Here is a 12,500-nt window from a genome sequence, read left to right on the forward strand (position 1 = left end):
AATCCCGTTTCATTGCTTTTCTACAACAGTTCTGAAAATTTAAGAAAAAATAAAGCATAGAAGCTTCAAATGTTGCATCAAATGTGGCAGTTTCTTCCACTGCGAAAAGTTCCAGTGTGAAAAGAATGAAACTCACAATATCAGGTTCAGCTCAGCTTTTTCAATACCAGATTAACCTGAATGTTATTTTGTGTTTCACAGCCCATCTCGTTTGCTGAACGGCTCATTCCAGTTTGTTTAATTGCTCTGTTGCAGTTGCCAAACCTGAAAGCTTAGGGGCAACGACAGGTTCAGAATCTGACCAAACATGCTGCAGGTCAAATATTACCTTATGGACATTATTATTATTATGTGCTCAAGTAGAAATTAATAATACTGCATCTACACATTGGCTATACTAGATGGACAATGGCAAACCAGCATGGGGAGGCGGAACATTCCATCAAGAGTATAATTTTTCCAACTTATACCATCAAACAAAGCAGAGCCAGTGATGCCAAAGGTCTCGTTGCTATGCTAAGTCTATGCAAACCCAGTATTATGCAGGGTCAGAGAGTTCAAAAAAGAAAAATGTTGAAGAACTTGTTGTTATATAAGCTTCTCTTGTGTGTGTGTGTGTGTGTGTGTGTGTGTGTGTGTGTGTGTGTGTGTGTGTGTGCGCCCTCATTTCAGGCTCTCTGCGTTGCTCGGCAGCCTTCCCCCTCACACACACTTGGACAGGAAGTTGGTATGTTTGCTGGAAAAGCTGAAGCGTTTCACGGCAGAGCGGTCACTGCGGATCCGCCCTCACGTCTTCCTCAGGGTGCTAAACTCCCTCCAGCCCTGGGAGCTCTGCTGCCCCGACCTGTGTGTGGCTATAGAGGTAACAGAGTCAGAGCCCAGTCTGCACTATTAGGCCAAAAGTCTCCAAACAGCCTTTCAAACGACTTGTTTGAGTTGCATGAGCAACTGAGTTCATTAATCTGATGGTTAAGGAAGTTTCACAATGAATCCGAAGAATGAAATATTTCAGCAATTTCAGTTTTTGAATTAATTCCAACATAAGTATATTCAAAAAAGATAAATCTACACCAGCGGTGGACGAAGTGCACAAACCATGTACTTCAGTTAAAGTAGAGACACCCACGGTAAAATATTACTGCAGTGAAAGTAGAGGTTCCTCCCTTTAGACCTCCACTTTTAAGGGGCTAGCAGGCCCTGTCTGCTGCCAGGAGAGGGAGACGGCAGCAAGGTGCCCAGCCTGCACCGCCTGTTGCCAGCAGAAGGCGACGGTGGCGAGGAACCATGGACTAATCAGGCTAACCTGACACACCTGTGGCCTTCCCTACTTAAGGCTGTGGCAAACTGCACTGTTTGTCACACCTTTGTAGAGGGGTGACCGGTACGGTACTTAGTCCAAGAAAAGAAAAGAGCCCCAAAACCACAAAGAGGGCTGAAAAATAAAATAAAATCCAAGCCATGCAAAAAGGTATTTGTTCTAAGAGCAAACAAGTGAAGGGACGCATTAAGCCTTCCCGTCATAATCACGTCTTTTGTGTTCTCCGTATCTTTTTTCTCTCCATTCTAACTCGGCCTTTGTTTGAGCACACTGCTTTCCTTTGTTCTACGTTCCAGCCTTTTTTTAAATCTCCCTTCCTCGCAGGGCTTCACCCAAGACTGCCTCTGCGTCCTGGTGGCGCAGCGGTAACGTCATGGACGCTGATCTGTACGGCGGTGGTTTGAACCCCACTCAGGGACACCCTATTTTTCGACGTCAAACACACACACTCCGTTGCCCATCTATCTCTTTACTTCTTGAATTTTTTTTGTTGGGTTTCAGATCTGCACTTGGGTCCGCCATCCCCGCCGTCCCGTAACACCACTTGAGTAAAAGTACTGAAGTATTTGCCTTCAAATGTACTTAAGTATAAAGTAAAAGTACTAAAAGAGTAATTCTGGCTCTGATCTGGTCCTGTTATCATTTTTATAACCAGACTGGCTTCATGAACTCATTTCAGGTGAAAGTCCTCCAGCGTCTCTCTTGGTAAACCAGTCTTTTAATAGAACGTCATTAATTAGTGACGCTGACGTCTATTAAAATGATCAGAAGCACAAAACACTGAAGGTAAACAGTTTCCATCAGGGAGAACCGAGTGGCTCTGAAATCACTTTTTACACACAAGCAAAGTTTCAGTTTCAGATTTATTTACAACTTAGTTCCAAGTTTAAGTTGAATAAAAACTGGCTTTAAACTCAGGATCACAGATGAGCTCCTTTACTATGTTGATCTGTAGGCGTCTGTTCATAAACATAAACCAGCCCAAACTCATTTACTATAAAATGAAATGGTGTTTGTAGAAATTCAGAAAAAAGCCGCGTCAGTCTCGACTGCATATGTGGACATATTTCTATATTGTGCTCTATTTACACAAAGTTAGGTTAGTTCATCATTTATGTTGAACAGACTCTCCCAAAGTTTTACGCTGCTGCGCTGACGTTGAACCGCGTGCTGCACTGGGTCGGTATGACCAACAGGTCAAAACCAGCTCTAAACAAAGTGACCGCTGGGCCCTGATTGGTGCTCTGGCTTTGCGCTTCTTTCGTTTTGACATGTTACGTTTTTATACATACAGAAACCAAAAGGAACGACAGATTTCTCAAAATGTAGGAGGAAAAAGTCGGATATTAGACTCTGAAATGTAGTGGAGTGAAAGGAAAAAGTCGCCCAGAAATGGAAAAACTTAAATAAAGTACAGATACACCAAAAAAATACTTAAGTACAGAAACTAATTACATTTACTCAGTTACTGTCCACCACTGATCTGCACACATGCACTCACACTCACGTACACAACTCACACACATGAACATACATACGCACACATGCACACAAACCCACTTACACACACATCTATAAAGCATAAAATATTTTATGCAGCATTTTTGCACAGGCTTTTTTTTTAAACAGCAAATCTAACAGTGACACATTAAATATGCAGAAGTGTGTTCAGTTTAGAGGATGTGTTCATTTATTTTCAGTCAATAAAAGATTTATTTTGTTATACTGCTTCATTATTAAATATTACTTAACATTCAGCACCTTGAATGTACCTACTGCAAATTTCAATTGCCAAGAGATTTTTCTTCTTTTTCTCTCTTTCCAAACCGTTGGGTTTATTTGAATGTATAGTTTTTATTAAATCAATTAACCCAATTCACAACCATAAAACGAAAAGAAATACAAAATAAAAGCTTACTTCAGCAAAACGATGGATGCATAAAATATCGAAGACAAAATTCCAATTAAACACAATGATAAGCAAAACAAGCAATCGCAGATAAATATTATAATAATAATAATAAATAATGAAATGCTCTGAAGCAAGAAGGAAATAATAATGTAATGAAGTTGTGATTTTAGTAAACGGTGAATTTTAAGCTTTTTCAGCTACTTTTACGATAAATAAACTCTCCCTACCTAATGAAAACAACAAATGGCCATAAAGGAAATAAATAAATAAATAAATAAATAAATACCTTGTCCAGTAAGAAACTGTAGAGAACAGCTAATCTATAAACGAGTGTTTTACGCCCCTGACGATGCTTCATGTGTGATGTTTGGGGAGAAGATGACAGATATACTCCTCCTCATAATCAACACAGGAACCATCCTTCAAATGACCCTCAAAGGCCAGTACGGACCTGCAGACGCAACAGGCAACTGGAGGGGTGTGTGTGTATGTGTATGTGTGTGTGTGTGTGTGTGTGTGTTCTTGTATTACTATACTTGTGACCCCATGTCCTAACTATGATAGGACTATATGCAGTTTTTGCTCAAATGAGGACATTTTGCTGGTGGTGTTTTCACCACAGTTATTTATTTTATTTGAAAACTAGAAAAGTTGTCTTATGGATACTGAGGTTAACCTCTTATTCTCCAGGGTATATTCAGTTTTTTCCATCTGAATTTACGTGGCCAAATCGTAAGTAATACAGTAACTGCATTAAATAAATTTAAATGAACAGATCATGTATTTATTTATGATCACACATTGCTATACGCTTACATTTTACTGCTGAACATCTCAGATGCTTTTTGTGTTATTTTATTAAAGTGATGTTTCCAGAGCAGATCACTGAAGAGACGCCGTCTGTTTGTAGTTTAGAGCCCAGATTTGGGGAAAAACGGGTCGACTTTCAGTAGAAAAACAAAGTTCAGCTTCTTTTATTATAAGGGTTTAAAATGACATCACCGTCTATTAGACTGGAGAGAAGAGCTACAGCCTCACACGACGCCCAGCTTCTGAATGGAGCTTATGGAATATGAACGTTATGAAGAACATGAAGTGCATACTGGAACCAACGGTGGTTCCAAGGAGTTGAAGAGATTAGGGTTACGGTTTAGGTTTAGTATTATTTAGCTACAGTAACACAATCCATGGAAACCAATGGACGTCCTCATAAGTAGAGCAAGACAAGTGTGTGTGTGTGTGTGTGTGTGTGTGTGTGTGTGTGTGTGTGTGTGTGTGTGTGTGTGTGTGTGTGTGGCAAAGTACAAGAACTCAGTCAAAACACTGAAGCAGCTCTGAGATTAGAGTCTGTCTGAGTTCTAACTTCAGTCGTCTGCTCAACGTGAGTTCACTCATCGCAGCTTAGAAGAAAAGGCTCCGAGTTCACCAGCGTATAATCAGTGTCTGTATCTACACGCAAAGATCTTTGCCAATCCGATAGAAAACATTCCGATTATTGATTAAGACTGCGCTGTTTATATTCTCACTCTACCAAACAATCTGAGGGAAAATCTCAGTTTACATGCTCACTAAAACGCTGACTTCTCTCTGAGATGAAAGCTTTGAGTGCTGTTTATCTGATGGGGGCAGTTTTGGCATCTACCAGGTGTTCCAGGTGGTTGTTAGGAGCCCCATTTTCTCTGTAGATTTTAACTCAATTTTGACCTCCAGGTTTTTCACTTATTTTTCTTTGACGGCTTCTTTCCTCATGCTGGTGTATCTCAAATATCTCATGATAAATTAATAGGTGGTACGTAATTTAAATTTTGTCTGTTTAAATTAATACATGATATGTGATCTCTGACTTTAGCACAGTACCGTATGTTTGCTCTATTTTATTTTTGTTTGTGGCTGTAAATCATTATAGGGGGGTCTCTCTCTCTCTCTCTCTCTCTCTCTCTCTCTCTCTCTCTCTCTCTCTCTCTCTCTCTCTCTCTCTCTCTCTCTCTCTCTCTCTCTCCTGCAGATGGTGCGTCAGAATGCAGTGAGGATGTCTGTAGAGGAGTATGATTGCTGGCTGCATGGCAGAATTAATCTTCCTCAGACAGCCTAAAACCTTGAGGATAATATATTTTGTCTCTTTGCTTTCTGTCGTTTATCCTATCATCCTTTCTTTTATCACTCTTGTGTGTTTTCAAGGGTTGTTTTGCAAGTAAATCAAGTTCACTCAATGGACTTGCTTGTTTGGTTTCTGACACTGTTATCTGTACAAATGAACAACAGAATATTGAAACACTTAAAACAGCAGCGGTTTTGTAGTTGAACGTGCCTTTTTGTCTGTACTTTACAGCCACACAGTCAGAAACCACATAAGCAAGTCTAGAGATTAACTAACGACCCCACAGTTTGACCCAAGTTTGATTCAGGTAAGCAGTTGCAAGAGGCTTATTGGTGGGGCTCCCCAGCTACAGTGCAAAACTAAGGAACCATGATATTTTAATCAGGTGTGCAGATGGATCTGTTAGAATGGGGTGGCCGTGTACGACCCAGAGATCCTATTGAGGTGCAACATTTGATAGAAAAATATGTAAATAAAACCGTGCTACTGTATTAAAATGACTGCTTGTTTTTGTTTGTACACATTGTAACTAAATGTGTTAAAATCATTCCCACATGAAGAAAACGGTACATCAACACAGCTACGATAAAACGAGTAATTAGTTTAACGGGTTTAGTGCACAAAATTTATATCCTTATATCCAACTTATTTGAAACTGGCTGTTTTTCAATACCAGACATATATTTGTAACTCGAGACCCTTATTAGTCCCACCGTGGGGAGATTTCACCTCCGCATTTAACCCATCCATGAAGTGAAACACCACATACACACTTGTGAGCACACACACACACTAGGTGGCAGTGAGCACACTTGCCAGGAGCAGTGGGCAGCCCTATCAGCAGCACCTGGGGAGCAGTTGAGGGTTAGGTGTCTTGCTCAAAGACACCTCAGTCACGCACTCTCTCTGGGGCTTGAACCGGCGACCTTCTGGTCACAGGGCCAGTTCCATAACATCCAGCCCACGACTGCCCCAGGACTCGTGATTGAAATATGGATGGAATATTTGCTGTCTTCATGGTACTTAAGGTAATTGTACTTCATTTGAATTTCTTGCTTTAGCATTCTTTCAGTGTTTGTATCAGTCATATATCAGACGATGTCAATTCAATGTTTGGAGGTGCATATCCCTTTAAATGGTCTCTGCCTTTCGTCTGCATTGTTCACTTTAAAGCAATAGTTTGATCACATTTGCACGACCCTCAACCTACCACCCTCCAACCCCCCAACCCCCAACACACTTACCCCAAATATAATCGATCTGCCAACACGTTAGTCTGTGACAAGTGTGCTTCTATAGGTTTTCACTGGAGCAACAAGGCTAATGTAGCTGACAGGTAATGGCAGCTTATAGTCAAGAATTAGAATTGTGCAAACTGTCATGAGACATTTCCTTCAAACTGTGTTGTTGTTCAACACCAACACCTCCCTGTAGTCGGTTTTGGTTCAGTCTTTTTGGTGAACTGTCTTCATTTCCCCATGGTAACAAAGGTGCATGTGATGGACAATTTCCAAATCGTCCTCCCTGTCCATCTTCTCCCCAGATCCAATTTCTTCTTCTTCTTCTTCTTCTTCTTCTTCTGGCTGCTCCCTTTAGGGGTTGCCACAGCAGATCATCTGCCTCCACCTTGCCCTATCCACTGCCTCCTCTACTTTCACACCAGCCATCTCCATGTCCACCTTCACTACATCCATAAACCTTCTGAGGTCTACCTCTTCTTCTAAAATTTCAAAAAATTCAACTTTAAGAAGATCCAATTTCTTGGCTGCTGAGATCAAATTCTCCTCGATGGCTGCTCATCTGTGTCTGAGGTTCTAAGACTTCGCTCTCTCCGAGTGGAGCCGTTCAACACAATGTTAGCCAACATGGCATCTGTTAGCTGACGCAGCAGAACTGGAAGTTAGTGTTCTCCTCCGAGGACATTGAGCTCCAGTGACGTTACTCCAACGATGTTACGTTATACAGGGAGATTCACATAAAAGACGCCTCAAATATTCTGCTGTAAGTCCCGTTAGGATGAAGCAATCTGAACCAAAACAATACACTACATACCTTGTGTGTGTAATCGATTGCATTACATGTGATGCAGGAAGGGTTCTCCGTTTTCTGCCAGACAAGAATATGGGGTGGTATGCACCCATAAGTTAAACGTCACAACGGAGGTTAACAACGAAAGTCTTAGGCACCCAAGACAAATTTTTCAAAATCTATTTATTTGTGTAGTTTGTGTTTATTTGCTGAGAACTGTTAATATTTGAATAAACAAAATGTATAGAATATTAATTAATAACGATTTTGTGCGTGTGTGTGTGTGTGTGTGTGTGTGTGTGTGTGTGTGTGTGTGTGTGTAAAATGTGCCATAACTCTTGCACCAGCCACATTTTCTGTTTTATTTATTTAGGGGCGTTTTCACACTTGGGCAGTTTCAGCATCTGAAGTGGACTGAGCCATGGTTTCTTTTAAGTGTGTCTTCTTAGAAAGCATTTAATTTAAAAAGTAATTAATTTTAAAAACAAGTAATTTAGCCAGGGGCACATGGCTATACACACAAATACACACTGGAAGTGTAATAAGTATCAAAAATAACAGTGTGTGATTATTTATTTCTCCTCTTGTATTGCTAATTTAGACATTAGTAAATTGCAAATCTAATGAACACTAGTGGACTCTTTTAAAACTCGATTTTTGTCTATTTGTAAGAAAATTGTGTATATTCATTTTATTTTGCTGAACCATCGCTGTAAGTCATAGTTCACAGTCCTGGCACTGTTGTGTTATAATGACTGAATCAGTGTCACAGCGTCCTGACACAAACTGCGATTGTGTTTTTTGGGAGTTTTTGAGTATCGATCATGAGAAAACATGCTGTCTGTGTGCGTTTGTGAGATAAAGATTTTTTTCCAAATGACCAATGCTGATGTTTGTCCTCGCTGGCCTGAGCAATGCATCCACTCTACCAGACTATGGCCAGGAATTCTCTGCATCAGCAGAAATTTTCCGAGTTAAAGCAGCTTTTCTTATCCAGTCTGATAAGCTGGGCTGCCTTTAGACCCAGAAGAGAGCTAACAAACCCTCGTGTGTGTGTGTGTGTGTGTGTGTGTGTGTGTGTGTGTGTGTGTGTTTGCGAGTGCGCAGTGGGAAGGGTCAACGATCAGACACACACAGATACCCGCAGGCCAGTTACTGCTATAGGCGAGGGGGCTGCGGCTGGAAATTTCTAGAATGCCTTTCTGTTTCTGGGTCCTAACACGCCCGAGCCTTTCATTTAGGCCTCATTTGGTGATTACATGGTGGGTACTTTCCCAGAAGGCGCAGCTGGCACTCATTACATTGACTGCACTGAAGCAACAACTGTTTACTGACCAATCAGATCAGTTGTAAAGTAGTACAGTTGGGGCAATGCTTGATGGGAACCCCATCATTTCGATATGCCACTGTAAATGCTGTACATTTAGGCTTGTCTATTCAAAGCCTGAGTTGGAAGAAGTAAGAATCTGGCAGACATTTCACAAAAGCAACAGCAGCGCAGTAAAGTTTGTATTTCAAACGTTAACAGAATATCAAAATAAGTTAGGATATAGTTTATAATAGCAGAATATAGTCAAGGTGTAAGTAATATTAAGCAATAAACACAACAAAGGCTTAGCTATGCAAGTTATAATTGGAATAAAATAGTTTAAAGTTCAAATAGATATTAATAAAGTACAAACTTAATTAAATTGGCATGCATTTCAATTTAGTCAGAGTAACATGACCATATGCTCAACATAACACGATAACTATTATTTGTACAGCACAGGCCTCGGCAACGTGATGGTCTTGAGCCGCATATGACTCTAACTGCCCTGTTGTGGTTTCACAGCAGAATTGGATTTTTAAGTAAAATCAAAATCCTTCGCTGCAGTAAAATAAAGCTCTGCTGATCGTTCAACACAGTTTTAACAATAATGCCTTAAACACTGGAGATAATGGAGCGTACAACTGCTAATTCACTGTTAACCTTAAAATTGCACACAATCTCACCTAATGTATCTAACGAAAAGGCAAAAAGAGAAAAATTTAAGATGAACATTGAAAATTTGGAGTCAAATGGACTTATTTGCATTTATACACACTCCAGCTGGTTTCCTGATGCATTTAATTTGCAACAAGAAACTGTCAAACCCTCGTTGCAAAGCTGCAGTCAGACTTACTTTGCTCTGCTTTAAGCTTTAGTTCAGCTGTAGCCGCTTTTCTCGCATCTCCGGCAGGAAACTTTTCCGCAAAAGTAGCAGTTTCTCATTTTTTTACGAGGCTGAAGTCGCTTCTCATCTCCCAGTTTCTTGTTCAAATCTTTCCGTTCCACCTTAAATGGTGCAGCAGTTACGTTCCAGCACCTCAGGCACCATTTAAGGTGGAATGGGAAAATGAGAAGCGACTTCAGCCTCGTAAAAAGTGAGAAACTGTGCTACTTTTGTGAAAGTTTCCTGCCAGAGATGCGAGAAAAGCAGCTACAGCTGAACTACAGCTTAAAGCAGAACAAAGTAAGTCTGGGTTTTTATTTCTATTATATTTTTAGCCTATATTCATACATCAGCACATAGTGAGACATATTTACAGCCAAGATGGTAAAACAGACATAAAACGCAGAGGCTTCCAAGGTGGTTGGATGTTTTGTTAAAATTACTATGGCTCTTCTTAATGTCTGGGTTGCTGCTGTAGCACTTTCCATTTTATTTACACAAGCTCAGGTGCTTTACGCAAAAACAAAGACATAAACAATGGAAAGATAAGAACAATGAGCTTTAAATAAAAAAGATTACAGTTGTAACTGCAGATGAATGCAGCTACAAACAGGTGAATTGTTTAGTCTAGCATTTGTGTACTTCTACTAAAGAAATATGTTTTTAATTTGGATTTTAAAATGCCTCCCAAGCTTGCATTCCTAATATTGTCTGGAATGTTATTCTAGACTTTCGAAGATGCATAAGCAGCTGATCTGGTGTCTCAGCTCAGCAGAGTGGTCTGGGCGGGCAGGAAAGTGACAAAGTTCAGTTGCAGATGTAAGAAAATTATTAGTTTGAATCAAAATAAATAGATTTCACTGAAATGTACTGTCATGAATGAAATCAGAATACTTTATTGATCCCAGAGGGAAAGTGCAGTTGTTACAGTTGCAACCATTTATGTAAAAGAATAAACACTTTAATAATTTAAAACAAAAAAGAAATTTGCAATATGTACACAGGATTTAAGTTCTTATGAATACAGTAAAGTGGCCGTGACTGTGATAACATTGAAACATGTTGTATAAAGCAGTTCAAATGATTGTATCTCTGAGTTATTGCATTTATTTATTTATTTATTTATTTATTTATTATTATTATTATTATTATTATTACTATTATTATTATTATTACACATATGAACAGCACAGTTAGGTATTGAGTTTTGCACAGATGAACCACAGATTGAGTCACACATTGAGGGAGGAGTTATACAGTTTCATGGCTACAGGTAAAAAGTCCATTTTTTTTTTTACATAAACCTGTGTGTGTGTGTGTGTGTGTGTGTGTGTGTGTGTGTGTGTGTGTGTGTGCGCACATTACGTTTAAGGTTGGGAAAAACTGACTAATGGAAATGAATTAATTACACAAACATTGTAATTCAATACTGCTTAAATAATGATTCCCTGATGTGCTTCTGTGTATTTTAATATGAGTTTGGTGTGTGTGTGTGTGTGTGTGTGTGTGTGTGTGTGTGTGTGTGTGTGTGTGTGTGTGTGTGTTCTACAAAGTTCCGTGTGTCCTTGTACCTCTCTGGTCGCCTCCTGTGGAAAATTAAATATTTGCTCTGCATTTACCGGCAGCCTGGAGTGGAGAAAGTGAAGCTGCAACTTTCACAAAGTGACTGTGTGTGTGTGTGTGTGTGTGTGTGTGTGTGTGTGTGTGTGTGTGTGTGTGTGTGTGTGTGTGTGTGTGTGTGTGTGTGTGTGTGTGTGTAATTCCAAGTAATGACGTAATAAAAAGAAATGTGCAGAAGTTTGTCCTCTTAGAGAGTAAGCAACTTAACCAGGGGAACATACACCGAGATGTAGTGGTGCTTGAAAGTTCGTGAACCCTTTAATTTCTGCAAAAATCTGGCCTAAAACTTCATCAGATTCATTAAAAGTTGATAAAGAGAACCAAATTAAACAAAGGAGAACAGAAAATATTACACTAGTGGATTCTGTTTAAGAATTTGTAAAAAAAAAATTGCTTGTGTAAAAGAAGTTTAATGACAAAATGACTGCATTTTGCCAGAAAGATCCTACTGGCCACACAATTGTCTCACAGTTATCTGCACAATTTGCTATGAAACTGTCATTTTCAAGTTTAAGTAATAAAGGAGCCTTTATTGACATAACTGGGTGGTTGTTGTTGTTGTTGTTGTTGTTGGATGCTCATCGACGCAATCCTCTGAAATAACATTTAACTCTGCTGTTCCAACAAAACCTCCTATCTCTAAAATAGTAACTTTAGAGCAGAAGCAATAAACCTGCTTTACTTTTAATGTAAGTTAATGAAACCAGACTCTTATCAAAATAATTCTGAGCTGTTGCTTCTGGTCCATTCATCTTGAAATGTACACACAATGTAAAGAGCAACAGGCATTTTCAAACTATGCCAAACACTGAAAAGCAACAAAATCGGATCTTGGTGTGGTGTAGTGGGTAACACCTCTGCCTTCTACACTGTAGACTGGGGTTCAATCCCTCTACTGGGGAAACACCCTACGCTATACCAGTAAGAGTCCTTGGGCAAGACTCCTAACACCACCTTCACGCACCTGTATAAAACAATCTAATTGAAAGTTGCTCTGGATCAGAGCATCTGCCAATTGATGTACCTGGAAATACAATCTAATATTTGACTTCATATACACTCACTGGCCACTTTATTAGGTACACCTGTTCAATTGCTTGTTAACACAAATAGCTGATCAGCCAATCACACGGCCACAACTCGATGCATTTAGGCCTGTAGAGGTGGTCAAGACAACTTGCTGAAGTGCAGACCGAGCATCAGAACGGGGAAGAAAGGGGATTTAAGGGGCTTTGAACGTGGCGTGGTTGTTGGTGCCAGACGGGCTGGTCTGAGTATTTCAGAAACTGCTGATCTACTGGGATTTTCACGCTCAACCATCTCTAGGGT

At 39.8% G+C, this 12,500-nt stretch overlaps 1 protein-coding gene across 3 annotated transcripts in view; it reads left to right on the forward strand.

Annotated features, from left to right (window-relative positions):
- Positions 1 to 5,825, forward strand: part of LOC108435360 (coiled-coil domain-containing protein 60) — a 59,406-nt gene extending 53,581 nt beyond the window's left edge. For all 3 annotated transcript variants that reach the window (XM_037531463.1, XM_037531465.1, XM_037531464.1), the window contains 2 exons: positions 673 to 862; positions 5,236 to 5,825. In XM_037531463.1, coding sequence (XP_037387360.1) covers positions 673 to 862; positions 5,236 to 5,322 — 277 coding nt within the window. In that variant the 3' untranslated portion in view covers positions 5,323 to 5,825. The remainder of the gene's footprint in view (positions 1 to 672; positions 863 to 5,235) is intronic.
- Positions 5,826 to 12,500: the final 6,675 nt, after the last annotated feature.

Source organism: Pygocentrus nattereri, chromosome 20 (assembly GCF_015220715.1).
Source record: "Pygocentrus nattereri isolate fPygNat1 chromosome 20, fPygNat1.pri, whole genome shotgun sequence".
Taxonomy (NCBI): Eukaryota; Metazoa; Chordata; class Actinopteri; order Characiformes; family Serrasalmidae; genus Pygocentrus; species Pygocentrus nattereri.